This window comes from Chlamydotis macqueenii, chromosome Z, assembly GCF_036417535.1.
Source record: "Chlamydotis macqueenii isolate bChlMac1 chromosome Z, bChlMac1.mat, whole genome shotgun sequence".
NCBI classification, from domain to species: Eukaryota; Metazoa; Chordata; class Aves; order Otidiformes; family Otididae; genus Chlamydotis; species Chlamydotis macqueenii.
Genome location: NC_141593.1, coordinates 8,223,292 through 8,250,990, shown reverse-complemented (window position 1 = coordinate 8,250,990; position 27,699 = coordinate 8,223,292). Strand labels below are relative to the sequence as shown.

The 27,699-nt window shown below is 43.7% G+C and overlaps 2 protein-coding genes across 4 annotated transcripts in view; one reads left to right on the top strand and one right to left on the bottom strand.

The window, feature by feature from the left end:
• Positions 1-2,439, bottom strand: part of UBAP1 (ubiquitin associated protein 1) — a 39,609-nt gene extending 37,170 nt beyond the window's left edge. Inside the window, exon 1 of one of the 3 annotated variants that reach the window (XM_086770134.1) lies at positions 2,421-2,439. The gene's annotated coding sequence lies outside the window, so the exon portion shown is untranslated. Of the gene's footprint in view, positions 1-2,295 lie in introns of all 3 variants that reach the window. The other 2 variants (XM_086770132.1, XM_086770133.1) reach the window with 2 other exon arrangements.
• Positions 2,440-4,157: 1,718 nt separating this feature from the next.
• DCAF12 (DDB1 and CUL4 associated factor 12) lies at positions 4,158-24,649 on the top strand. The gene is made up of 9 exons (XM_086769804.1): positions 4,158-4,411; positions 5,222-5,476; positions 11,737-11,943; positions 13,199-13,259; positions 16,019-16,212; positions 17,352-17,417; positions 18,532-18,694; positions 22,654-22,838; positions 23,614-24,649. The coding sequence occupies exons 1-9, from the start codon at positions 4,328-4,330 to the stop codon at positions 23,770-23,772; spliced, it is 1,374 nt and encodes a 457-aa protein (XP_086625930.1). The 5' UTR covers positions 4,158-4,327; the 3' UTR covers positions 23,773-24,649.
• The last annotated feature ends 3,050 nt before the right edge of the window (positions 24,650-27,699 follow it).

Sequence of the window (27,699 nt, the reverse complement as noted above, 5' to 3'; positions counted from 1 at the left end):
AAAAAAAGAACCACCAAGCTTGCAGGGCAGATACAGCCAATGAGACAAGAAAAGTGCAATCACTTTCAGTTTTGTTTATGCGACTAAAACCATAAGCTTGCAAAAGCTGCTCTTAAAAACTACATGTTTTCTCTCCCCTCTGCCCTGAGAATTAAAGTTTTGCCTAAAAGGTTTAAGTCACACAATTGCAATGGTGATCTAAAGCATCACTGCCACTTCTGAATCACAGCTCTGTGTGTACAGAAAATTGAAGCTATTAAGTAGCACTACTACCATAGTACTGCAGCCTAACACCATCCCGCACACAGTGGTCCAACACTGCTATGCTGTTACCACACGTACCATCTCAGATCCATTCCCTTCCCCACGGCTAGTACAGTGCTACATACATAGCTCTGTTCAGTATGGAGAAAAGGACAAAGAGACAAGGTCAAAACATTCCACCACCGCCCCCACCCCCCCCCCCCCCCCCGCCCCGAAAAATGCTGTTGCAGAGCAGAGATGCCAGGTACGCAGGGTCAGCCCCTGAAGTTGCAGTTGCAGAAGTGCCTGCACAGGGGCAGAAAGTCCAGTGCTCTGAGGCTGATAAGGTAAGGAAGGCGAGGAAGATGTCTGGCTAACTGCAGTACCACCTCTTCCTCTTTTTCCTTAATATACTAGATCACCACTGGAGTAAGATTCCCCTCACCAAGCTCCCACAAAAGCCTCTTAACCCCATAACATGCTGTGAGATGAAGTATGCCTTCTATCAGTAGCACAGCCACAGTTACCTCACCAGTCACAACTCAGTTGTTCCTTAATTTGGCAATACTCACTTGTCATTTAGGAATATCCACCTCAACGTACTTACATTTGACATGAATAAATTTTTACTGAGTCCAGGATGGCAGCTATATTAGTTATAAAGCTAAGTGCCAGAGTCCACCTGCTTATCTCTATTCCAATAAGACAGTATAAATGTCATAACATTTCTGTAGGATTACTTTTTTTTTTGCTTGTTTGGAATTACTAAATGATGTGGGGAATAAAAACACTTGATAAGGGGATTACTCATTTCCATCTATCGTACTTTCTTTTACTAATTAAAAAAAAACAAAGCAATCTTAACTTTTCCTCTAAAATCATAGATTTTGAGCTATCAAAACTCAGGAAGATAAGTCTTTATTTATACTAAATAGCTTCATAAAACTGTTATCAGTTTTACTTCTAGTAAGCACTGAGGTAAAACAGTCATTACCAGGAAGTCAGAAACTACAAAACCGAAATATTACTACATCAGTGTATACTTCTATGGTACATCTGCATCTCCAACACAGACAAAGATGCATTCCTCTTCCCCATTCAAAAGCAGAACAGCTAACTGGAAAAGATCCAGAAATAAGCAACAAGCATAAATAGATAAGATCCATGAAGTAAACAAGATTTTGGCTATTCAGCCGACAAGAAGACCCAACCAAAGAGTGAATACAACAGAAATCTAAAGTCACAAGTGGCACAGGGAAGATTACTACTACTACGGTTTTTACCACTCAAGAGCCAGAAATTAACTAATTACCTAAAGGCAGGCTTGACAAAACACGCCCCCCTCCCCCCTCCAAGTAGATGTTTCAGCTCTTTCATCTGGCAGAGGATTTAGTCACCCCGGGGAGGAACCCCCTTCCAAATATCACGGACACTAACCGTTTACTCAGATTTCAACAGCAATCAGCTCTTTCAAAGCACATTAATCAAGGATTATTAAGCAGAAAGGTATCCCCTCGACTCAGGCAGCCCCTGAAACTGCCGGAAAGCAGGAGGGTGTAGGGAAAGGAGCGTTACCCCACTTGCCCGCCCTCCCTCCGCTCGCCGGGCCCAGCCCAGGACGGAGCGGCAGCACTCCGTCCCTTTCGGCTGACCGTGCAGGTTCCGGCCTCCATTAAACGGTACCTCCAAAAGCAACAGCGGCTCGCCATGAAGGCGGAGCGCGGCCTCACGCCGCGGCAGCGGCGCCCACAGGGTCGCTTCCCTCCACGGCCGGGGGAGCGGCCCTTCCCCCCCAGCCTGCCCGCACCCTCTCCCCTCCGTCCCCGAGGAAAGCGGCGGCCCCGCAGCCGCCCGGCCGGCACTTCACATCTGCTGAATCACGCCGGGAGCGCGGAGGGTCTCTCTCCCCGGACAAAGAGACGCGGCGGCAAAGTTTAGGACCGGCAGCGGGGCGGGGAGCCCAGGGAGCGGCCAGCTGCGCCCCCCTGCCCAGGCCTCGTTACGACGGGGAGCAGTACCCCCACCCCCTGCCTCTCCCGGCCCGCTCGTTACCTGCGCGGTGCCTGGCGGCCCCCGGCTGGCGGCTCCGGCCGTCGCTGCCCACCGCCCAGCCCCTACGAAACCCGCGTCGCCTCGCCACCTCCAGCCCTGCCACCGGGCGACGCCATCTTGTCTACCTGCCCTCCGCCTCGCCTCCCTGGCGGACGCACTGGCGTCACGCCGCCAGGTCACCTGCCCCTCACAGCCGGACCAATCGGAAGGAGCCCGACGGTGACGTCACGGCAGCGGGCGAGAGGCGGGGCGAAGGCAAGGGAAGCCCCTCCTCTTTCGGCGAAGGGCGGGGCGGCGGCGGGAGGTCTGCTGCTCGTCCCCGTCCCGGTTCCCGTCCCCGGCCATGCCCAGGGGTTCCTCCGGCGCCTCCCGCCTCCCAACGGGCTGCCCTGGGGGCCGGGTGAGGGCGGCGATTCGGGCCCAGAGGAGACATTTCGCCCCCCACCCCTCAGCCCCTTCTCTCAGCGGCCACGGCCGCCTGGGCCCCTGCCCCCCGTCCCGTCAGGAGGGGCCGCTCCCGTCGGGGTGCGCCGGAGCACGGCGCTTTCCCCCAAAGGCTGCTTTGGCAGCTGATCTTCAGCCTTTCAAGAGGACCTGGGTCCGAAATTGAAGGGTTTTGGTCCGCTTTTGAGCCCCTCAGTACAAGAAGGACGTTGAGGTGCTGGAGCACGTCCAGAGAAGGGCAACGAAGCTGGTGAGGGGTCTGGAGCACAAGTCTTATGGGGAGCGGCTGAGGGAACTGGGGTTGTTTAGTCTGGAGAAAAAGAGGCAGAGGGGAGACCTCATCGCTCTCTACAGCTACCTGAGAGGAGGCTGCAGGGAGGTGGGTGTTGGTCTCTTCTCCCAAATAACTTGTGATAGGATGAGAGGGAATGGCCTCAAGTTGCAGCAGGGTAGGTTTATGTTGGATATTAGGAAACGCTTCTTTACTGAAAGAGTGGTCAGGCGCTGGAACAGGCTGCGCAAGGAAGTGGTGGAGTCACCATCCCTGGAGGTGTTAAAAGAACGTGTAGACGTGGCACTTCAGGACATGGTTTGGTAGGCGTGGTGGTTTGGGGTGATGGTTGGACTTGATTATCTTAGAGGTCTCTTCCAACCTTAAAGGTTCTATGATTCTATGAAAATGCAGGGGGTTTGGTCCAAAATTCAGGTGGCAGCAGGTGGCAGCGTGTGTGAGGGAGGATTCAGAGAGGGGATGTAAACCATCTCTGAAAACAGCTGTACTGGAGTTATCCCTTGGGCTTTTCATCCTCAGGGGAAGCTGGAAAGCCTGTGCAGTTCTTTGACAGTTTGGGGCAGTTTTGTTTTGTTTTGGTTTTTTTTTTTTTTGTGTGGCTTTTCACAGCACCCTTGTGTTTGAGATTTGTCAGAAGAAAACACACACACAAAAAAAGACAAGAAATGCCTTCTTTGTCCGTGCTTACTGATTTCACATGACCTGAGGCCCCAGTGGGTTTCAAGTGGTCAGGGGCTGGAGTCTGTGCCCGCACATCCCCCGTTTCGCTCTCGTCCCCTCGTCCTTTTTCTGCACCGTCGCTCGCAAAACGGCGGTTGTTGCGTTTGGGTGACTCCAATTTTCGCCTCTAGAAGCACAGGAAAAAGTGCGGACGAGCTATGGGGACGTCAGGAAAAGCACGCGTGCACCCACGGCGGTTTTAAAGCGGCATGATGAAACACAAGCGTTCCCCGTGCCCTTTAATTCCCCAGAAACGAGGGAATTTCCCGGCGGATCGCAGCACTCCGGACGCCGGACTCCGCGGTTGCTAGGAAACGAGGCTCCCGGGCGGGGCGGAGGGAGCCGCCGCAAAGGAGCGACGCGACTGTCGTAAAAAAAAAAAAAAAAAAAAAAAGCCCAGGGAAAATGTCGTGAAGCGCGGTCGGCGGGGCCTGCGGCGGAGAGAGTGACAGGGCCCGGCTCCCCGCACTTATATGCCCCGTCCCCCGGCGGCCGCCTTCCCCTCCTGCTCCATGTGGGGCTTGGGCCGGGCTCTCGGCCTCTCCTCCTTCTCCTTTTCCTCCTCTTCCTTCTACTATGGCCCGGAAAACAGTTAGCAGGAAGCGTAAAGCGGCGGCGGCCGCCGCCGCCGCGGGGCCCGGGGGACTCCAGGGGGAGCAGGTAGGCCGGGACAGTAGGGAACAGGGGTGAGGCGGGGGGGGGCAGGCCTTGTCCCTGGTGAGGGGGAACGTGTCGGCGCCGTTGGGAGAGGTGACCCTGACCGGGGGTTGCCGTGACCCAGTGCCCGCTGTAGGCGGGGAAGGAGGGCAGAGGGGGGTGTCCTGGTGTTCTGAGGGGGTGGGGAGGGGTAGTCCCGGTAGCAGGGGGCGTCCTCGTCCAGTGCTCGACCCACACCCCTCGAGCTCCCTGGCCCCGTGGTTCTTCTCAGGTTCCAGCCGCCCCGCCCGGCTCTGTCCCCGTTGGGTCCGGCCGTTTGTCCGGTAACCGCCGGTTCCATCGCCGGCCCCGGGCTCAGCCATGCTGCGGAGCCACCCCAGGCCGGTCCGGAGGAGGCCGGGCAACGGCGCGGTCGGTATCGGGGGAGCCCCTACGGTGTCACCCCCGAATCTGGCGAGCTGACGTCGGGGGGGAGAGGGGAGGGAGGGAGAGAGGGGTGTCGGGGCTGCCCTCTCCTACTTAAAGTGCCTCTTGGTTTCCTCTTGTTTCTGTCCACCTCTGGCACCTCGACGGTGCCGAACCGCTGTGGACCATTTAATATAATCGCAATGTTACTTCTTTAGCACGTATTTATGTTTAATTTTATGTTGTTGAAGGCTGTACCAGCATTTCCGAGTTAATCTTTGTGTACGCTGTTCCATGGGTAGTTTGGAATACTTCAGTATTTTGCTGGGAATATCTTTGAATTTAGGAAGGTTGTTTCTTAAGCTTGTTCTAGTTCCTTTATCTAATTTCCATGATTATTTTCCACAGTATGAGTGGGATCACTCAGTTCACAAAAGGAAAAGACTCCCCCCGGTGAAAAGGTCTCTGGTGTACTACCTAAAAAGTAGAGAGGTCAGGATGCAGAATGAGTCCAGCTATCACCGCTTGTTACACGGATACGCGGCCCAGCAGCTTCCCAGCCTCCTGAAGGAGAGAGAATTTCACCTCGGCACCCTGAATAAAGTGTTTGCCTCCCAGTGGCTGAACCATCGACAGGTGGTGTGCGGGACAAAATGCAACACAGTAAGTGCCACCTCTCTGTTTCTCTTCCCTCTGATAATTGTTCCATCCCCAAATGATGCTTACCATAGTCCAGGTATGCAGACTGCCAAGGAAAATATTAGGAAGTAATTAGGAGCGGAGTCGAAATCATGCACAATTAATTTTGAATGAAGGTAATGCTTGACGATGACTTGAAAATACGACATGGTGCAGATGGCTACTAACCTGAACGCCAGGCGTGTACCTGGATGCAGTATCTGTCTAATCTACGCAGAGCGATTTACATCTGTTTGTGGGATGGAGAGCAACAATAGGGTTGGATCTTTCTTCTTGTCCTGCAAATGGAAAGTTAATGAGCGGTGCTGACTTTGCTGAAGGCTACCTATCGTGCCTGGCAGACGTTGCTAGTAAGAGTCTTTTCTCATTATGCTCTGTCTTACACGGCTTGGTTTTGTATGTGGTTACATGCTGATGATTTTGAAAAATTGCTACAAAACTAAAAACTGTGGTTAAACTCCAGATATTCCTCAGCGCAGCTAGAAGTGTTCCAAGCTTAAAAAATTAATTTAACATCTTCAGGTTTGTCCTTTGCTTGTTCACTTGGTGATTTTTTCACTCTAAATCTGTTTTCTGTGTTCAAATATCTTCCTTTGTTTATGTACCTTTATGTGCTTCAGCAAAAATTGAAACTTCTTCGGAATCTTAAAGTGATGCTTTGGATTTGAAACATTATAGGGGAGTATTAAAATAATGTCCTATGTGATTGATAAATGGAGGAGATCATACTACTTGGGTAATATTCTCTCGGTCAGAGTTAGTAGCCCAGCTTCATTGGCTGAGGTTGCAATTTCATGGATGAACTTCTGACTGAGTTAGTGCAAAATCCTAAATTTGTTCTTTGCAAGTTGCTGAGTGGCACAGAAGGGAGTCGAGCGTCGTAAGGAATGTGTAGATCAAGCAGCTCTTAAACCTCAAAGTCTATCAGTTGGTGTGATTGTTTCTTTGCCCTAAGATTTTTTTTTTTTTTTTTTTTTTTTTGGCACAGAAGCTATGCTTAGTGGTCTGACTTGTAAGGGGCGATGGTGGTGGTTTTTTTTCAGTTCAGATATTCTGTTATTCATAGTTACACAGCAGGAGGCTTTCATGCAGTAATGCTTAAGAAGCAAGGCCTAGCTGTATAAACAGAACAGTCTTTTAACAGGAGTAAGCCTGGGGTAGAGTCTCTCTTCTCTGTCTTCTTTCTCCACGTGTGTTCTTCACCTCAGCTGGTCAACAGCCAGCATTGTTCGTGAAGCAAACAGGAGACAAACTCTTGCTGAAACACAAGCTCTCAAAAAACGTGCTTACCCTAGCAAGATCACTGTGTGTTTTATAGAGCTGCAACAATTTTGCTGTGTTCTGTAACTTCTGTAGCTCCAGCGCTGCTGCAGTGAAGATAAATGGGCAAGTGCGTTGTTAACGCAACCTTGCAGAAAATTGTTTGGGACTAAACAATTGCGGAACTGAAGAGGGATTCAAGCACATTGTTGTTCCCACTGCATGTGCTGCAACGAAGTGCATGCTTCTGCAGCTAGACTTAACATTACCGATGGACCTTGTCTTTTATTAAGCAAAATACAGCAATTACAAAAGAAGTCACTTAAGCATTTGAAAGATTTTATATGAATTATGGATACTGTAATAGCTTTAGCTTGGTTGCTTTGTGTTCCTGTTTGAACAAATAGAGCGTTAAACTCTACACTCTAATTACAAGATTTTCTCTCTCGTGTCCTGAGTAAGCAGCCTAAAAAAGAAGAACTCCTTTGCTAATTCTCGTTCACTGAAGTTGTGGCATTTAAGTTGCGAGTAAATCTAAACCAGCTTGGTTGACTTTAATGGGGTTTGCTGCATTGGAGTTGCACGTAATTAAAGTTCATGCAACAGAAAAATGTAAACCATAGCAGTTGTTTTAATCAAAGCCTGAATGTGGCACTGAGAGCTTTTACCATTTAATTTATAAAGTGCCCTTGGCTGTGCTGTGCCAGAAGGATTTTTAATAACCAAACCAAAAGACACTCCTGTCATAGAGGAATATGTTTGCTTTTAGTTACTTGACAGTACTAGTCACTATAAACACTGAAGAGCATATGGAGCTCTCTGTCAATTGCTCATTTTTACTGAGGATTATAACTTGTTCAATTATTCCAGTTAACTTTTTATTCTTAAAAATATCCCTGAGTATGGTTGTGTGTATGAAATAACTTTATTGCTCTCCAGTGGATTGTGGTGTTCGCATTTGGCCAGCTGTGAGTCAAATCAGGACATGGTTTATTAGACGTGGTGGTGTTAGGTTGATGGTTAGATTTTATGATCTGGGAGGTCTTTTCCAACCTTAAAGATTCTATGATTCGATGAAATATTCGAGCTTCTTAAAGGTGCATGCTTTTTCCTGTAGATTTAGAATTACAGAATGGATACAAGCATTGAAGTGTCTAAAAGTTCGAACACAGTCACCTGGGCTTTTCTGAGGCAGGATTCAAATTTGCAGGAATTTCCTTGATCTTGTAAGCAATGGGCTTCTTAATAGTTTTCAAATTCAAATGAATGAGCAGGCAAACCTCTGAGAGGTGCGGCTGTTTAGGGTGTGTCACTAGGGCATCTAAATTGTCAAGGGCTGATACTGAGAAATCTCAGGAGTGTCTGTCTGTTATCAATGTCTTCTGTTCAGACTTCCTAGAGAAACTTCGAGACATACGTAGGAGACAAGCTTATGGCACATGAAGACACTGAATGTGAAAATGCTGAAGTTTCCCCTCAACCCCCTCACTATTTTCAGGAAGTGATGAAGGATAAAGCAGCTTCTAAAAAGAAGTGAGAATAATAATTTTGCAGCATCTTACTAAGTTCCCTTAGTGCTGTATACGTGTTCAGGACTTGATTCTTTTGCTAGTTGTGAAGTTCACGGTGAAAAACATAAGAGCTGTAAATCATTCCTTAAATAAAAGAAGCTTACAAGTTTCCAGTTGTTTGAGAATATAATTGCTTTATTGCCTTGAATCTAATATTTTTCTTTGCCCTTTTTTTTTTTTAACACACACCGCCCCCGTCAGGTCTGATAATTATATTTGTGTTTTAAAACTTCTTTACCGAGTGCTCTCTTCTGGTTTCTCAGGTGGCTTTTCCAAGGCATGAATGAGTTCCTTTCTGAACGCTAGCCAATACCTTTTCTCTTTGGTAGATTCATGTGCTGTCTGTAAATCACTAGCTCTTATTTCTTCTTGGAGACTTCAAATTTGTTCGAGAGATCCCATGTTTGTCCTGTGCGTCTCATACAATTATAACCTGGTCTTATAGTCCTGGGGTTGTAGTGGTGAAAATACAATGCACAGTTACTCTTCCATCCATGAATATGGACTCTCTGTGGGAAAAATTATTTCCACTTGCTTTGCAAGTTACATACCTTCTGGCTTTGCACATGTAATAAAGAATCAAGAAGACTGCTTGTTTCTGATTCCAGGGAAGGAGTGATAAGTCATGTTCCCACAGTTTGTAACTCTACTCAAAGTCCACTGAACAGTGACTGAAACTCAGTGTAAATAAACCTCTGATGCCTGTCATTGACACTTTGATTCACCTTTTTTTTTCAGTGGCGTGTTAGTAAATAGCAAGACATTTTTTCTTTACTCAAGAGTATTTAGTTTTCTGTCAACTGCTTCTGATACCCATGCCTGTCTTCGGAGTCTTTTAGTATCTGTGCCAGGTATGGTGTGGGTGGTAGAGATGCCCTTTAGCAGGCAAGGTCTCTCACTTCTCCATCCTTTGCCATCTGTTGACATGTGTTAACTGTCTGGCAGCCTCCTGAGAGAAAACACGAAGGGCAAGACACAAATGAAAACTGACAAATGCAGTTTTGGCGGTGAACAAATTAAGTGACATGGAAGCGCGTGTCCATTAGCTAGTAGGGCTTCAGAGTTTCATAGCAAGGTGGAGTTCCTGATTGCATGGTCTTGTCTCTGGAAATGTGAATTCAGAGTCCGTCAACGTGCTGACTGCTTTTACCGCTACTCCGTTCTCTGATGGTTTCTTTATATTCTGGATTGTTTTGCTTTAGACCCTTTCAAGGAGGATGTGTAAGGCCATTACCCGCTTGTGTTGCCTGCACTGCACAACCTATGAGGAGGTTTTGTGCTAAGATTAGCGCATGGCTGATGTACTTGCCAGGCTGCTCCACACTACTTGAAAAGTCGTGGCAGGCAGATGAGGTCCCCGGAGACTGGAAAAAGGGGAAACATTGCACCCATTTTTATAAAGGGTAGAAAGAAGGACATTGGGAACTGCTGATCTGTCAGCCTCATCTCTCTGCCTGGGAAAAGCATGGAACAGATCCTCCTAGAAGCCACACTAAGCCACGTGGAGGACACAGAGCTGATTCGAGACAGCCAGCATGGCTTCACCAAGGGCAAGTCTTGCCTGACCAACCTAGTGGCCTTCTGTGACGGAGTGACTCTTTCAGTAGATAAAAGAAGTATTACAGATGTTGCCTGTTTGGACTTCTATAAGGCCTCTGATCTGGTCCCCAACAACATCCTTCTCTCTAAATATGAGAGAGATGGATTTGATGGGTGCACTGTTCGGTGGATGAGAAATTAATTAGATGGTCGCAACCAGAGGATTGTGGTCAATAGCTCAATGTCCAGATGGAGGCTAGTGACAAGTGGTGTGTCTCAGGCGTCTGTACTGGGACCAGTACTGTGTAATATCTTCATCAATGACAGAAAACGGTGGGATTGAGTGCATCCTTAGCAAGTTTGCAGGTGACACCAAGCTGAGTAGTGCGGTTGACATGCCTGAGGGACGGGAAGCCATCCAGAGGGACCTGGATAAGCTTGAGAAGTGGGCCCGTGTGGACATCATGAGGTTCAACAAGGCCAAGTCCAAAGTCCATGTGTACATGGGTTAGGGCAACCCTTGGTTTCAATGCAGGCTGGAGGATAAAGGGACTGAGAGCAGCCCTGCTGATAAGGACTTGGGGGTAATGGTGGATGAAAAGCTGGACCTGAGCTGGCAGTGGGCACTTGCAGCCCAGAAAGCCAACAGCATCCTGGGCTGCATCAAAAGAAGTGTGGCCAGCAGGTCGAGGGAGGTTATTCTGCCCCTTTACTCCACTCTGGTGAGAACCCACCTGCAATACTGCATCCAGCTCTGGAGCCCCCAACATAGGAAGGACATGGACCTCTTGGAAGAAGTCCAGAGGAGGCCACGAAGGTGATCAGAGGGCTGGAGCACCTCTCCTGTGAGGGCAGGCTGAGAGTTGGCGCTGTTCAGCGTGGAGAAGAGAAGGCTCCAGGGAGACATGATAGTGGCCTTCTAGTGATTCTACATCACTTTCCTTAGTGCCAAATCAGCTTCAGATCCTCTATTTCCTTGCTTCACTCGTGTTCCCTCACAGGGCCTTGTCCCCTCTGTTATACCTATTTGACTGGTAGTGCCGCTGCCCTCTAAGCAACATCTGTGAAATGATCCATGACAAGAGCCTCCCAAATGAAAGTACACTTTGGCAGGCAATATAAACCTTTGTTCTGGTTTAGATTTTAACCCTGTGGTCATATATGTTTGAACTGATGTAAGCCTGGGTATAATATCTGTCTGAAGAGTTGTAAGGCTTTACAACTTGAGTTTTCTGCCAAGGGGACAGTGACATAGAGCTCCAACTTCCAGTCTTTTTGAAGGGTGAGGTATGTAGCTAAACACCTTTTTTGTCCAGATGTTCCAGTGCTATATTAAGTTACTGTTCTCTGTGTACCACCAGAAAATAAGCTTCAATTACCTAAATTTATAAAGTGTCAGTTTGCCAAAGCTAAACTTCACAGTGAGTATCTTATCTGTCAGGCAGGAGACTTGTGCTAAGCCCCCTGGGGCTTACTGGCTGCTCTGAGGTGGGTCTCTTTCTCGCTGTGGTGCAGGGAGACTGAAAAACAATATTGTTTTGTCATGGTATTGAACAGGGAAAATAGTTCTAGATTCAAGGGTTTTGTTAAATGGGAAGCCTCCCATGACAAATTTCTCTCCTCTCTTCCATTGCAGTGAAAACCAAATAGGATGATTGAAATAAAACCCACTGTAATTAAGTTAATTTTCTTGTTTTAAGAAGGGATTTATGCATTTTTCAGCCATACTTGCACATTTGTGGATTCCAACCTGAAAAGAATGTCAATTCAAAATAGGGAGGCTATTTGACCATCTCGTTTTTCTTATCTGTTTGACAATGACTTGCATATCCTGCTTTTTTTTTTTTTCCCTAGTTATTTGTAGTAGATGTCCAGACAGGTCAAATTACCAAGATTCCTATTCTGAAAGATCGTGAACCCGGCATGGTGAACCAGCAGGGATGTGGTATTCATGCCATTGAGCTCAACCCATCGAGGACCCTTCTGGCCACAGGTGGAGACAACCCCAACAGTCTTGCAATTTATCGTCTGCCTACGCTCGATCCTGTCTGTGTGGGAGATGTAAGTGGGAGTATTTAGGGAAAATTTATTCTGTCACTTAAAAGAATTACTACTTTGAGGTACCTGACATCAGAGAAAGGTTAAGTCTTGCACTGAGAGTGAATTTCTGAAAGCTTGAAAACGTTGCTGATTAAGTTGTCTTTTTTGACAAGGTATTTTAAACATGAGCAAGTACACAAACATGTGAGACAATTCTCAGGATTCTGAGTCAGATTTCTTCTTCCTCACCCTCATTCAGGTCTACTTCAGATTACTTTTAAGTACTGAAAATGTAATAAAATCCTAAATGTTAAAGTCTAATTGTGTTGATGACCTCTGAAACTAGTTTTACTGAAAAAGCTCTTTTGAGAAATTGAAAAGATTATACAAGTTGTTCCAATTTTCCACTTCTCCTGTGCAGCTTATATATGTATTATTCCAGAGGCAGAACTTGACTTTGAGGATTAGTTCTAACCCAGTAGCTTATGGCAGTTTGATAGATTCTGGTACTGCTTAAATTTCTGAAACATCCTGAGGCCTTTTTAAAACAGCCAGTCTTAAAAAAGAAAAAAGGCTGAAATGAGTATAGTGGTGTCCTGTAAGCACTTCTCTCTCATTTCTCCTTTTTATTCAAGACTTCACATAGTTGTTAACTACAACAGCAGGGGTCAGGTCAGAGTTTCTGCAGTAGTAGATAACTAGCTGCAGAAAGGCTCGACTCTGAGGATATGTATGACTTGCTACTCATTTGCATGCTGCTGTGACTTTGCAGCTTTTGAATCGGAATTGGAGCCTTACGATTTTTTTTTTTTTTTTTTTTTTTTCCCCTGCAGGTTTCTTACCTGCTAAAGAAAAGATTCTTGGAGTAATAGTCTTGAAAAATTAATCTGTAGGTCATATAAACATAAGATTTTCATTACTTTTTATAGTAAGGATGTGCATTTGAGGAAATAAAATATGTAGCTACTTTACAGAAGTAAAGAATGCTGCTTTCAAAATTGAAAAATCTGAGTCCTTAGAGATAATTTTGTCCTTGGTCAGAGACCTGTTTTTCCATCACCTAATTGACCTCTGTACACTTCAAAGTTAAAAAAAAAAATAAAAAAATAAAAAATTCTGTTAGGTACTTAACCTGCCCCAGCTTGACACTGGAATTTTATCTTTATGTTTTTAATGTAGATCTGTCCTTTTGAGTTTGTACTAGAGATGAAAGTGAATACTTGTCTGCTTTGAGACTACTCTAGAGCATAATATCTGTCTTTTTTTTTTCTTTTAGGATGGACATAAGGACTGGATATTTTCAATTGCATGGATCAGTGATACTATGGCTGTTTCCGGTAAGCAGTTGATAGGTCTTAGGGAAGCACCCTTTATCAGGGCGTATGAAACCCCTTGGAACTATCTTGGCTGTTTAAACCCTACTTGGTCTTAGTATAGTGCTTCACTTTGTTTTCTTTGTAGAGCCTTGGTCTGGGTTTGATTTTTCTAGTATCTAGAGGCAATATTTCTGTCTTTCCAGTAGATGTTGACATGAGAGGATCGCTAAACACAGTAAATTACAGGGGAGGATTCCACGCAAGAAAAATAGTTTCAAGAGGGGTATTCATTATCAGTTGATAACTTTGGAATACACCAGAGCAATACTGGTTTCCTGAAATCCGATGAAAGACTAATTAATGAAAACTCAGTCTGTTTTGTCAAGTTACCAGTATACAGTTGTGTGTGTATGTATGTGTGTGTGTGTATATATATGTATATGCACCTATGCTATGACAGTTAATAGAGAAAGCTGTGATAGAAAAGGTCAGTTACTGACATTTTAGTAACTAATTGGACAATCAGTGTAACTTCAAAGTATTATTTAGGTAAAGGCAGCAATACTAGTATGCTGTTGCATTACTTTAGTAGTTTACTGTCTTTCTGTGTGGACAGGGTGTAGTATTCTGCAAAAGGTGTCAAACTGCAGGTGACAGAAAATTGTAAGTCTCACATAAAAATCAAATACTTGAATTGTTAGTTCAGTGTGGGTTTTTTTTGTTTGAATTTTTTTTTCCAAAAATGAAAAAGCTAATCCTGGAATTGGATTTTGAATTTAATTTAAAACTTGATCCTTGCAAGTCTCTAACCCAAATACCTGCATTAAAAAAACCACTATCAGCTAGTAAGCTTGAAGAGGACAGCAGGGATGATTACAGATGTCCAAAGGAAAGATAAGGACCCAATGGAATAGAGGCACAGCATGTGAGATTGAATTGTGTTGCTCTCAATGTTTTCTGCTTGCTCAAGGGTAGAGGTGTGAATAGAAGACTGCCATGTTCTCTGTTGTATGGTGCTTACAGCAGGATGTAGGTTCTAGTCTCCAGACCTGAGACACCAGGGAAAACTTGTTGAAAGCAATTAGCAAGTCTGATTGCTAAACTTTGTTTTCTCCTGATTAGGATCATTAGTGAAGTTCTGAAGAACAAAGACAGCTAATTTCTGACGTTTTAAACTTACAGATTTCTATTATATCTGTATCTGAAAACGTGGAGCAGAAGTATTTGAACTCCAAGCATTGAGGATATAGCAAATATCCTTATCTGAATTAAGAAACTAAATGCAAATTTTTTTTTTTACTTTCTTGGGGCAGGTTAAATACCACAAGAAGGAAAAAGGGCATTTGATCCTATGGCAGGTCACACCCATCATACAGCCTGAGGTGGGGAATCTGGCAGTATATTTTCTCACTGCCGTCAAAACTGTTAAGAGATTACAAGGAGGACTGGGGGCTCTTGCTTATGTTAACTGCATCAGGAGCAAGGCAGGGCTCCGCTTGTAAAACCTTCAGCTGTGTATTTCAGTAGTCCATAAGCGTAAAATTAAACTCTTGACTAAGCAGCTGTAGCTGAGGGAGACTGCATCAGTCCACTCAGTTGTACAGTCTGGAAAAAGATCTTCATGGCAAAAGCCTCAGATGGGATGAATAATTTCCAGTATGGCATGGGCCTAGGGTAACAAATTATATTCTCCTTGGCTTCAGGGCTAACCAGCTGAACAGCATACATTGACTTTTTCCCCTGCTAGGGCTATTAAAAGGGACAGCTTCCTGCTAAAGTATGTCAAGACATTTAGAAATTCAACTGCTGAGTATTCAGCCTCCATAACAAACAAGATTAGGTGCAATTAAAAACCATCAGCATGTAAATCGAATGGCAGGATGTTGCATCATGTGATGCCTGCTACTATGCAGGTGCATGTATTTTTCACATCGTCTAAGGGAAATCATTGAGGTGTGTGTCAAATCTGTCACAGCTGCCTGAAGTGGAACTGAGTTGCCTAAACACCAGAAGAGATGGGTGTCGAGCCTTGGATTAAGCCTGTGTTATCTGTGAAACAAAGACATTCAGCTTTCTTCATCCAGTATTGTTACTCTTATTGATTCATATTTTGGATTAATATCTTCTAATTCAGTGGAAAAATAAAATGAGTTCTTGTTTGTTCCTGGTTACATTCGTTAAACAAAAGATAGCGTAGGTTTAAGAAAAATAATTAAAAAATTTATTTGATACAAATTGGTACAAATTGTTGATTGAAATAGTTGTTTCTGTTCAGTTCACAAATATGTGTATACGTATCCATAAGCATACTGGCAGAAATCAAATGAACCCAAATTGGCATAAACCCAACTGAGTTTTCCTGAAGGATTTTATATTGGCTTAATAGACTGTCAGTCTCAGCTTTGGAAAGCCAGGCTGAACATGTAGGCTGTTCAGTCGCCTCTGACTTTATTCTACGTGGGAATCTCTGATGGTGATTGTTGTACAGGTTTGTGGTTTTTGATTAAGACTAATCTGTTTGAAAACAAATGAGGTGATCTAGCTGCTTGGAAACCGTAGACAAACCAGTTGACAATAAGTTCACAATGTTATGAACTTTACAGCTCTGTAAAATCATGTTTTTGTTTATAGTAATTAATATATATGCACTTGCAGTGTGTTCAGTTAGATTAAATTAGTAGTATTCTTCCTTTGTTTCAGACCCTGTTGTTTATTCCTTTTTAAAAAAGGAGAGTTATGTATATGTGAAACGGACTATTTATTTATGGACTGTTTATCAGGTTCCCGGGATGGTTCGATGGGTCTCTGGGAAGTGACAGAAGATGTGTTGTCCAAAAGTGATGCCAGGCATAATCTCTCTCAAGTTCCTGTCTATGCCCACATAACACATAGGGCTCTGAAGGATATCCCCAAGGAGAACACCAATCCTGACAACTGCAAAGTCCGAGCATTGGCTTTCAACAATAAGAACAAGGTCAGTAAGATAAGTGAGATGGTTGAGAAGTCCTAAAACTGTCTGTATGTATTAGAAGACAAAAAAGTAATCTAAATAAAAAATACCAGAGAAGCAATCTTATCTTTTTTTTTTTTTTCCCTGATCCTTTTGCATCCTTTTCATATGAGGTATTTATCTGCTATGTCTGCTTCTGCCCAAGGTGAACAGAGAAGCGTAGTGGAAAAAAAAAAAATCATGTTTTCAGAAGGAACAGTTTTCCTCTGTGTTTTATTTTAGACTTGCACCCTAAAGCAGGGGACACAGGGGATGTTTACAAGAAGCAGATAAAGCACCAAAACACCTCTTGTGGCTTGAATCGCACTTTTAAGTGCTCTTGCTGCTTTTCTTTCCCTTTCGTGAAGACCAGCTAACATGCAGGCAGTTCCTGTTTTGATGGCTGAATCTCATTACTGGATTGCTGAGCAACTGAGGTGACTGACACACAGGGCAGGCACCAGTGCTTGCTTTGGTGTTATTTTGTTGGCATTTGACAAACAGTAAATGTTAACCTCCCCCATACTGATCTCCTGTTATTACTAGAGATGAATTGAACGGGGCAAGTGGGAGTAGCAATTCATCCTCCACTACTTTTCTTTCTGCCCTCAAAGAACAGAGGAGGCCTGAAGCAAAGGTGGATGTGCTCTCAGAAGCATGATGCTCCTGTAGGTTTTATTTTTCACTATAGCTGTTAATTACTCCTCTGTGATGGAGACTTCATATGGCTTTTTCTGTAGACTAGTGCCTGGAAAGAAGTGTTTGCTTCATGGTCAGAATCGGTGTGGGAGCTGCTAAGGAGAGTTGCCACCTCTAGCTTGTACTGTCTAATAATTCATTATTTGATTATCTAACAAGATCTATATTTTTGAAAGTTATTTTTGGTTATTTACTGTTTTATTAGTTATTATTCTACCTGGCACCTTTTGTGCTGTGTTGCATTCTATCAAGATCAGTATAAAATGAAAATTTATCTTGATAAGCATGTACAGGATTATGGATGAGTTCAATCCAAAGTATGCAGCCTGCCTAGTAGAGTGTGAGAGTTTGTAAAGGCACACATTAGAGTGTAATATAGAAACTAACTCACTTCCTCTTTTTTTTTTTTTTTTTTTTTTTAATAGGAGCTGGGAGCTGTGTCCTTAGATGGATATTTTCATCTTTGGAAAGCAGAGCACACACTATCAAAGGTGCTTTTCTGTTTGTTGGTGTTAGCACCTCTTCCATGAGGACACGCTGAGAGAGTTGGGGCTGTTCAGCCTGGAGAAGAGGAGGCTCCGGGGAGACCTGATAGTGGCCTTCCAGTACCTCAAGGGGGCCTACAGGAAAGACGAGGAAAAACTCTTCAGTAGGGCCTGTTGTAATAAAGTGAGGGGTAATGGTTTTAAAGTAGGGGGAGGTAGATTCAGATTACATATTAGGAAAAAATTTTTTACAATGAGGGTGGTAGAACACGTTGCCCAGAGAGGTGGTGGATGCCTCATCCGTGGAAACATTCAGGGCCAGGTTGGATGAGGCTCTGAGCAACCAGATCTGGCTGGAGATGTCCCTGCTCTTTGCAGGGCCTTTAAAGGTCCCTTCCAACCCAAACCATTCTATGATTCTAAATACCAAAAATCACCTAGCAGTTAAGGCCGTTCACCGTTCTTCATCTCCTCTAATTGCTTGAAGAAAGAGCCACAATGTTTGTAAAACATTTAAAAGCTTTATGTAAAATCAAGTGTTCTAAAAATTAGAACTTGAGGAGAGGAATTTTCCACTCCCCTTATTTTGGAGGGTGGGATGTACTCTTAACTTTCTGCCAGTTCTGGGTTAGCTGAAGTGAAGTGTTGCATACAGTATGATGGATACTTGATTAGCTGTGTTCACAAAAGAAGTTGCACTTACTGAAGTGTAATTGCAGATCAAAGTCAGACATATCAAAGCTATTGTCTGAGGTAAGCTTTTTCAGCTGAGAGCTGATGTCTGTGTACACCTGCTGAAGAAATAACAGCAGCTTAGAAAGAGGTAGGACAATTTACAGAAATGTCCAGTGTTCTTTGCATAATATTTGGCTTTAGCCTTTATCATCTCAGTTTGGTTCAGATAGCATCCCATCTCCTTCAGGTATTTTTCTCTGGGTCAGGTTGTTGTTTTTCTCTTAAAGTTCAATTTTTGTGGTGTACTTATTTTTTTAGCTGCATTTTGTGGTGTTTTTTTTTTTTTCTTTCACTGCAGCTTCCTTGACCATAGCTTACAGAACTGTTCTATTATTATCTTGCTATTTTGTTTTAATGGGTTGATTTTTATTTCTTCTGTTTCCAGTTACTTTCCACAAAGTTGCCATACTGCAGGGAGAACGTCTGTTTGGCTTATGGTCAGGAGTGGTCAGTGTACGCAGTAGGATCACAGGCACATGTCTCCTTTCTGGATCCCAGGCAGCCTTCTCACAATGTTAAATCCGTCTGTTCCAAAGAACGAGGCAGTGGTAAGAAAGTTGTCAAAGGGTGCTTCAAACAGTTTGCTTGCAGAAGTAGCTATTAAGACTGCAGTAAGATAAGCTTTTAATAAATAAATAGAGTGTTTCATGTGGTAGACTAAATCATTAATAGGGTATGTTGGTTTTGCTTTTGTGACAGTGTTCCTTGAGCAACCAGCAAACCAAACTTAAAAGCAAGTCTGAAATCTATTGATAGATGACATTAGTGCTTTTATGATTACCTAAATTGTAGCTACCATCCTTTTAAACTTTTAAAAGTGCATTTTACTTCCACTTATTTTTCACTGTGTCTTATTCTGTTTTACTCCATCTCAAATCCAGTCTTCCTACTGCTATTAATACTGTCTATTCTTGCATTTTTCTCTGGGAATGGAAAAAAAGGCATGTTGTCTGCTCTGTGCTATCATATTGGGAGTCTGCTGTCAGTGAATGCTTGCTTTGTAATTTTAAAGCCATGGGTGAGACTCTTGATCTTTAATGTGTATTTATTTGTTTAAATATAAAAAAAACTCACTCTTAAAAAGAAAAAAAAAAGTAGATTTGAGTGCTGTTTTCCTTTTCTGATGTGGATGCAATATCTCAAACTGAATCTTACACCAGGGCCAAGCATGAGGGCTTGCAGGTTGGATCGTCCCATAAGCTTATTCCTATACCCTCTATTTTCAAGCACAAGAAGGCGCTGTGCTGTGATGTGATGCCCATTTTAAGCCATATTAATCCCAGACTAATAAATTGCAGTCCTTATTTAGCTTGGCTGTAGGCATCAGCTCTTCATGGGGCAAATTATCAAAAGAGAATGCATGTAGGCAAGGATTAGGAAAGTTTTATTTATGTGGTTACTGGAGTTTCAACGGTGCTGTCTAGATAAATGTCAGGATCTGCTTCTTTCAGATTCAGGATAAGTTTCTATAATATGAGAAAAGGTACTTCACCAGCTCATGTTGCCACCTGAACATCTGATTAGCAACAGCCCTTATCCTGACCCGCTGTCAGTGAGGGCTCTGTGAAAATCCTGATGTTGTCGCCCTTCAGTATCATAGGGAAGAAATACCAAGACACTGGCGTGTGATGCCCAGTGATGACTGGTGGGCGAAAGCTTCTGCGTTGAGTATGTGATCATCCTTGCTGAGGGGATGATCTCTGTGTAGATAGTATCTCTGGGGCATCTCCAGTTCATGTCTAGAGAAAGCCTTTGTTCAATGCTGTTTTCTGTTCTGCAGAGCAGGTGGTTTTTGGTGGTGGTTTGGGGTTTTTTGGGGTTTTTTTTGGCATGGTCATGGAGGCACTTAAGTAATACTAACTCCCATGATACCAAATGTTTCACCTCTTTGTTGATCTCACTGGGACTTGGAGCAATGCAGCACCCCTAGAAAGTAGGCTGTTTATTGATTTGTAGACTAAAATCTGGGTTGACTTAAGTGCTTTGAAGTGTTACCTGAATGTGTTTTCAGCTTCCAGATGCACCTGCAGAATGTGGTAAGTCCGCATTAACTTCATATCATTAGTGTTGTACACAACAGCAGGCCAGAGAAAGGTTTTTGCTTAGTAAGACTGGAACTGGGGCTGATTTTTATCCAGTGTTACCCTGTCTGCTCTACATAAGAAGGTAGCTAATGCTTTTTAGTGCGTCTTGTAAGTGCCAGTTTTCTTATCAGCTGTACAGGGAAGTGCAGGCCCTGGACTCTGCTTCTTGATCTGCAGGAGCAACTGATTTCTTCTCAACTGGCATGCAGTGCTATGTTGTGTGCCCTTGGCTTTGTATCCGAGAGGCAGCAATGTTAGTGTAGGGGACAGAGCTTGCACAGTAAGGACACTGTCTGCTCCTTTTGTAGGACATGCTACTGTGTCTTCATTTCTTTTGGGGATTTGTAAAGCCTCCCTGCCTCTCAATTTGCTCACCCAAATAGTCTAGGTCCACAGGTGGCAGAGTGCTGGCTATGATGGAGAGCTTACTGTGATGAGTTCTAAGCACAGGCTGTGCTTTTAGTTTGATGGGAATGATTGATCTGAGGTACTTCAGCCACTTAGGAGCCAATTTGAAGTGCTGTTCTTGATAGCCTGTTGTAAACATCCTCTTAGTAGTGGGTACATCACATTCCTTCAGTTAATTTTTTGGTTAGAGAAAGATCCACAGTTATTCTGTGTTTTACAGCTTTTTATTAATAAATTACTTTGAAAGGTGTATACCATCTGCTTTCATACTCCATCACCTGTTTCTGTTAAGTAAGTGTTCTGCTGGGTTGCTTATCAAGAGTGCTTTTGGAGGAAAAATAAGAGGTTGTCCTCTCCTGTGCTTTTCTCCTCTTATCCAAGTGACTACTCTTGCTGATTGCAGAGGGCTTGAAGCTTTCTGCCTGTATTTGCCAGAGCCAGGCCCTTGTAAGGAGGGGGTGGAAGATGTCTCCAGCTTGCTCAGAGGCATTTGTAGTCCTCTGAATTAAAGAGGAGATCCTTATATGGTTCTGCTAAATCTAATTAAGCAGATTTGAGACTTGCACAGTAGTTTCTCCCCTATTAAGCTTGCAGTCAAGACTTCACCTCACATCTGGAGCACCACAGCGTGGCTTTGCCTGTTCTAAGTGTGTGTCACAGATGCTGTGGCTGTGGGTGTAATACTAGGTTGGGGAGGTGGAAGGATGAGGATGTGTTTCTAGTTAGGACTCTGTACAAAGGGGAAGGAGAAACTCCCTGACTGCATCCAGACCTCTCGGATGCCTGCTGTCCCATGTCCTGCAGGGTGTATTCCAATATGTTACAAGTTTTGTGACATTCATTCCCACTTAGTATGGTGACAGCAGTTGGCACACGGATGTAGCTGCCATAACTCACTACTTTTCCCCTCCTGTTTGAATGCTTGTTGAGGCTGTAATTCAGTGGTGCTTTAAAGAGGACTTTAAAAGCCTTAGAGTGTATAACCTGGCATCATGTTGTGCGGGAAAGAAAAGCACAGATGTGGCAGGGTATAATCTGCATAGAAGACTTGTTTTGGGGGAGAGTGCTTACACAGAACAAACCTTTTGCACAATAAATAGAGGTGAGATGTCAGGACACTTTCCAAATTGCAAATTCCTTCATAGAGAATCTCCCCAAGACTGTTTCCAAGGCATCCTTGTTTAGCTGAGGCTTCAGATTTAGATTTTGTGAAAACAAAATATACTCCTTTTAATCTAATGGCATAACTGAATTGTAGAATGTTTTGTTTGAACTGGAAACTTGCTGTAGCTTCCCATGTGCTGGCATAACATGGTGTTGCCTGGGATGTAGGATTCCTAGTCTGTTTTCATTGCTGGGTGAAGTGCTAAAAGCACCAGCTACAAAGAGTAAGGTATGCTCGTGTGAGAATATTTGAGTGGAGACAGCTTCAAAATTATTTAAGAGCCTGATCTATTTTAGCAGCAAAGTAACTAGTGATTGTTATGGTTATACTACTTACAGCTAGCCTGTTGGTTACTAAAATGCACTTGCTGGGAGCTGGAACAGTAATTTTTCTCACGTGGTCACTTAGTGCAGGCTTCATAGGGTGTGAGCTCATGGAGGAAACCAATGTGATGTTCTTTCCTCTGCTGCCACATACTCGCTTGTGGTGTGTTCACTTAGAGGCTTATAGCAGACAGAACAAAGCTTCTCTTGATCCGAAATGGCCTGTGATCTTTGCTTATCTGGCAGAGCTGGGGCCTGCTGAAAATGACACTTCTTACTATACACCATCAGTGTAGCTGGTGGCCTCAGAGGAGAAGGGAAGTGGTATATGTAATTAAAGCTGCTGTTTCAATAGCATAAATGGGATTTAAATGCACTGCTCCACAGCAGTGGTGAAACTTATGTCTTGTGGAGAATACTAGTAGGTAGTTCCTCTTAAAGAAAAGACTAGACATCAAGCAGCAGCACTGCAGAGCCAAAGCATCTATCTTCCTTACTGCATTGTGTGTCCCTTCTCTGTTTGACAGGTATTCGATCAGTGAGCTTCTACGAGCACATCATCACAGTGGGAACGGGGCAAGGTTCCTTACTGTTTTACGATATCAGAGCCCAGAGGTTCCTGGATGAAAAGCCCCCACGTGCTTGCTATGGACAGAGGCAGAAGTTAGGAGGAAGTGAAATTTTGAAGTTGACTACTGGGAAAGGCTGGCTGGTGAGTAGCTTGTAGCTGTAGGAGACCCTTTACACAGGAGTGCCGTAGGGATCAAGAACCAATTCTTTTTGTAGTAATGGGAGGTATTGTATGAAATGCGTCCCAGCAGAACAGTGATCAGGTATCCGATAACTAATCATGAAAAGCAAGAAGTACTGCAGAATTGCTTTCTACAAAAGCTTTATTAAAGAGTATTGAATGGTTGGTTACTTGAGTGTAAAGAGTACTGACTACTTTTCTTATGCACTGATTCATAAATGAAATAGATTCTATATCTTTGTATTTTCAAATGTAATCTAACTTCCAGTTTTCAGAACCTGAAACACAGAATACATTCTCTTCCTTCAAAAATGTGCTACTGTAATGTGGTACTCAAGAGAGATTTAATTTGTGTGCAGTTGTAGAAACTGTGGCTTCCTGAGGGAATGCCATAGCAGGCACTTGAGTTCAATTTCCTATATGTTATCATAAAGCAGTTAATGGCTTTGTCTAACTTGTCTACGTTATCTTTTATATCATTGTGATGTAACTTTCAAAACTAATGAAACTTGATACATTCCTTAGCTTTCACCTTTCCCCCTCCAATGTTTGCCCTGTATGTCCTCAGGAAAAAGCTTCAGGACAGCTCTGGTATGTTCAAGTTGATCTGTCCGAAGCTTCAGGGATTACTAACAGAAAAGATCCCTTTTTAGGCTCTGGAAGCTACCTTCTGGTTTTGTGAACAAGGCTTTGGGTTTGTTTGGCAACAATAACAATCTGAACTTTCCTTTAACAGAATCATGATGAAACCTGGAGGAATTATTTTTCTGACATAAATTTCTTCCCAAATGCTGTTTACACCCACTGCTACGACTCGTCTGGAACGAAACTCTTTGTGGCAGGAGGCCCCCTTCCATCAGGACTTCATGGGAATTACGCTGGTCTCTGGAGCTAATGATAACTCTTTATAAATGCTGATCTTTACACAGATTTCCACTTTTCCTTTTTTGTAACAACAGGATTGTGTGATGCCATTGATTTCTGATTTAAAGGCAAGTTATTTTTTGGCAGAGTTTTCTGTTGGTCTCCAACAGTTTTGTACATCTTTCTGAACCAGTTTTTTTGCTTTAACCTCCTTGATCCTTTATATGAAGGGTTTTTGAAATCCCTTTGCATTGTATTTACTCCAAATGACTCCCACATTTAGGCTATGTTGGCCATGTGCCCCCTCCCCTACATTGCTGTGAGGTAGGATTTCTTTCTTACAGAGTGAATGCTCCTGGGCTTTCTGTGAAAATCTAGGGGCTGTGTGTGTGCAGGTACTTTGTGTTAGTTACATTACCTGGAGTGAGGACTACTTGTAATTAAAAAATATTAAAAATATTTATAAGAGATAAGCTACTACTTTATCTGCAGAGCCTGGCCCTGGCCTGAGTTAATATTATTTTTTAAAAATACAAGTCTGATGACACTGTTTATATGTAGAGGAATATGGTAATTTTAAGCTGTACTCATTGAAGCCCAGGGATGGATTCCCCAGGGGTATTGCCCATCAAGCGCAAAATGCATAAGCGCAGCAGTTTGCAAAAGTGCATTTGTATTTGAGTTGTAGTTTTCAGCAGTGCCAGGAGCAAAAATTGATCTTCTGTTCCTTCTGACTGTCCCAGGTATCAGCTTGCACAGCTGGAGTTTGCATAGGCTGTTCTGCAGCATGGCTGTTGCAGGGTGGCATTACACTGAAAGCCTGCAGAGGTGCTGAGGGGAAATGGGGGCTAGAGACATGAGTGTTCTTGTATTTCAAAATAAACTAAATCTATCCACTTTCCAAATGAGCCAAGGTTCCTGAGTATGTTGCTGTGGTAGCTCATGGGTTCTTCATAAACTGTCTAAAATCCAGGACCTTTTTTTGTCCCAAGTTGTGGAAACTTCCTATTTTAACTGTCTGGTTTGCTATCTCCTCTAATAAGCCAATGGAATAAATAAACTGGTTTTTTTTTTTGGCAAGGTTAAAGAGTGCATCTCAGACTTGTCTTAATGCAAGCTACAAATTTTCCGTGTCATAAGACAACTTGCTGTTAGCTCATGTTGTGCTAGAATCTGCTGTCATCCTGCTTGCTATAGGAGTGGCTCAGTCTTTCCTCAAATCCCCAGCTGCCTTCTGTTTTAACCTTCATGTGGGACTAGGTGAGGTCTGATGCCCTTCACATCCAGCTGTGAAGCGTGTGCATTCCACGGTGATGGTCTTCTCTAATACTTCTCTAGTACTTCTCTAATACTCAGCTAAATTGCAGGACTCCAGGGTGCTCCTCCTAGCCTTTTGGCAGGCACCAGACTCTCAGCTTGTTTCTGAAACCTGTCCTCTGCTGGGATGAATGCCTTTCCCCTGCCCCTGTCACCAGTGGAACAGAGCATGCCTGTACCTTGCTGCCTTGGTGCCAAACAGGCAATTGGTTGAAGCTGAGAAGAAAGACAAGGCTGGAACATGCTCTGTTTTCCTGTCTCTGCTGGAGATCACAGCCACCACTGCAGAGTAGCTCTAGTCCCTTATGCAGTTCCTGCCTAAGGCTAGTCTGCATGTGTCCTTGTGGTCCCTCTCATCTTTGTACTCAATATCTTCATCAGTAATCCCAAGCAGTGAGCCTCAGGCTTAATTTTCAGATTTTAGTGGGGACTTGGTTGAAAATCCTGCAAGGAATGCAGTTCCCTCCCATCCGGAGCGAAATCCTGGCATGAGAAGAACTTTCCCAGATGTGCACCTGTCCCAGAAGTGTAATTTACTCACACTGAGCACTGACATACAAACAGATCTTCTTGCAGCATTTCATAATTCTACTTCCCTTGTGGGTTGGTTGCTTAAACTGAACGAGTTCACAGCACTGAGTGTGTGGCTATTCAGGCTTGCCTCTGGAAACAGGCAATGTATATACCATGGGGTAGCAAAGGAGCTCTCCTGTTTCATTTAGAGTTGTTCCTTGTTTTTCAAAGACCTAATCGTGCCTGTGTTGTTTTGTGATGGAAACATACTGCTTTTGGTTATATTAGCGGTTTTGAAAAGTGGAAGTATACACAGAAAAACAAGTCTTTGAAGTATGGCAGCATGTGTATTTCTAGGACTAATCCTCCAGCTACAGTGTAAGATCACTCTGTCACAGGAAACATGTTCTGCTTAGGTTTTTTTTTTTTTATTTATTTGGTCTTGATTTGAGATGCCTCTGGTTAATTAAGGAAACTAGACACTTGAGTTTTCTTGAGTGTCCTCCAGTTGTGCTGAAACAACAGTTACCAGTTAGGCTCTTAGTGTCACCAGTGCCAAGGGAAAACTGGTCTGGAAATCCTAGCCCTGATGTTGATATATTAATTGAAGTATATTCCAAACCCAGGTAAAAGGGCAAAAAGGGCATTTGTATGGGCTCAGCTTGAGCCTCCAAGCACAAAGGTTGATCTTTCTGCAGGGTCTAGGTTACTGAAGTCACCCCTGAAAAGTGTCCCTCTCTGCTGATTGATATCCCCGAGTACCTCAATGTGGGGTCCTGAAGCCTGGTAGTGAGTGCCCTTCTCTATGCTCTCTTTTTTTTTTTTTTTTCTTTTTTTTTTTTTTTTTTGCATAGGAAGCTTTGGACAATTCTCAGAAGAATCTGGACAATGATGAAAAATTCCTCAAGTCTCACATGCTTCTGTGTATTCTGCTTTCAGGGTGCTTTCTTGCAAAGATAACTTCTCATGGGGAGGGAGCTATCCTTGTTGCTGTATGAAAATACCCCCCCCCAAAATGGAAACAAACTAGATAGTGCTGCAAGCATGCAAACAAATTGGGCCAGAGAGAACTTAATTTCTAGCCTGTTTCAGTGGTTTTAAATGCTTGTAGTGCTACATACATTAAGTTTCAGAACATGTTGTCGTTGGTCATAAGTCACTTTTGGTCCAATCACTGTTAGAAATTGAGGCAGAGAAAGGTGATGATATGCCAACTGTCCAAAGATAAATGATGGGAGAAATTGAAGAAAAAGCCAAGTTTTCTCACTTGATTTGATTTTGTTGCCCTCTTGGGTTAGGTATCAGAATTGAAATCCAGGATAATGGTGAGAAATGCAGGGGTTTCCCATTGAAGTACAAAAATGACTGTACAGCAGGGAATGTCCAGCCTGCACATGTGTCGTAGTTCAACCTTAGGCCCCCCTCACTAAACAAAACCAGAACAACATGGAGATGAGTTGGCTGCACTCCGTTGTTGAAATGGCCGATACACCCCTGCAATGGATGGAGTTCAGTCCAATGAGTGCACTTCAGTAGCTTCTTGAATGGCTCACTGTGCTCTGCTGAGACCCAGTGGCAGGCACATTTTCAGACTGTCTTATCTTTTCCAGTGTTTCTTAATTATTTCCCTCCCTTGCTCTTTCCTGCCATCCTGAATGGTCTGTGTGGGGTTGCCTCCTCCACCCCAATTCATCCCACTCTTAACTGTAGCAATATTGTACTTACAGAGGTGACCTCTCTCAAGCAGAAATGGGCTTGCTGGCATTTTGTAAAGCTATGCTTGAGACCTTCAATTTGCTTTATTTTAAACTAGACAGACCTTTGAGGTTGGCTCAGACTTGTAGAACTGGGCAGTTGCCCTAGTACATGTTCTTCCTGGGGAAGAACAGACTCTGGTTTCTCTCTCATTAGCCACTTGAAGGAGAGAACCTTAATCTTAGCAGAGTAGGAAGCAGCTGATTTTGCCACTCAGCTCTTCTCAGTAGACTGCTATGTTAATTTGGGTATCTTTGGGTATTACTTTTTCGGTGTTCATAATCACAACTAATCAAACTAGTAACTTAGTTATGGGTTTGGTAATACCCAGCTTGTAAGTAGGTGGTAGCAATCCCTCAGTAACAGTTGGATG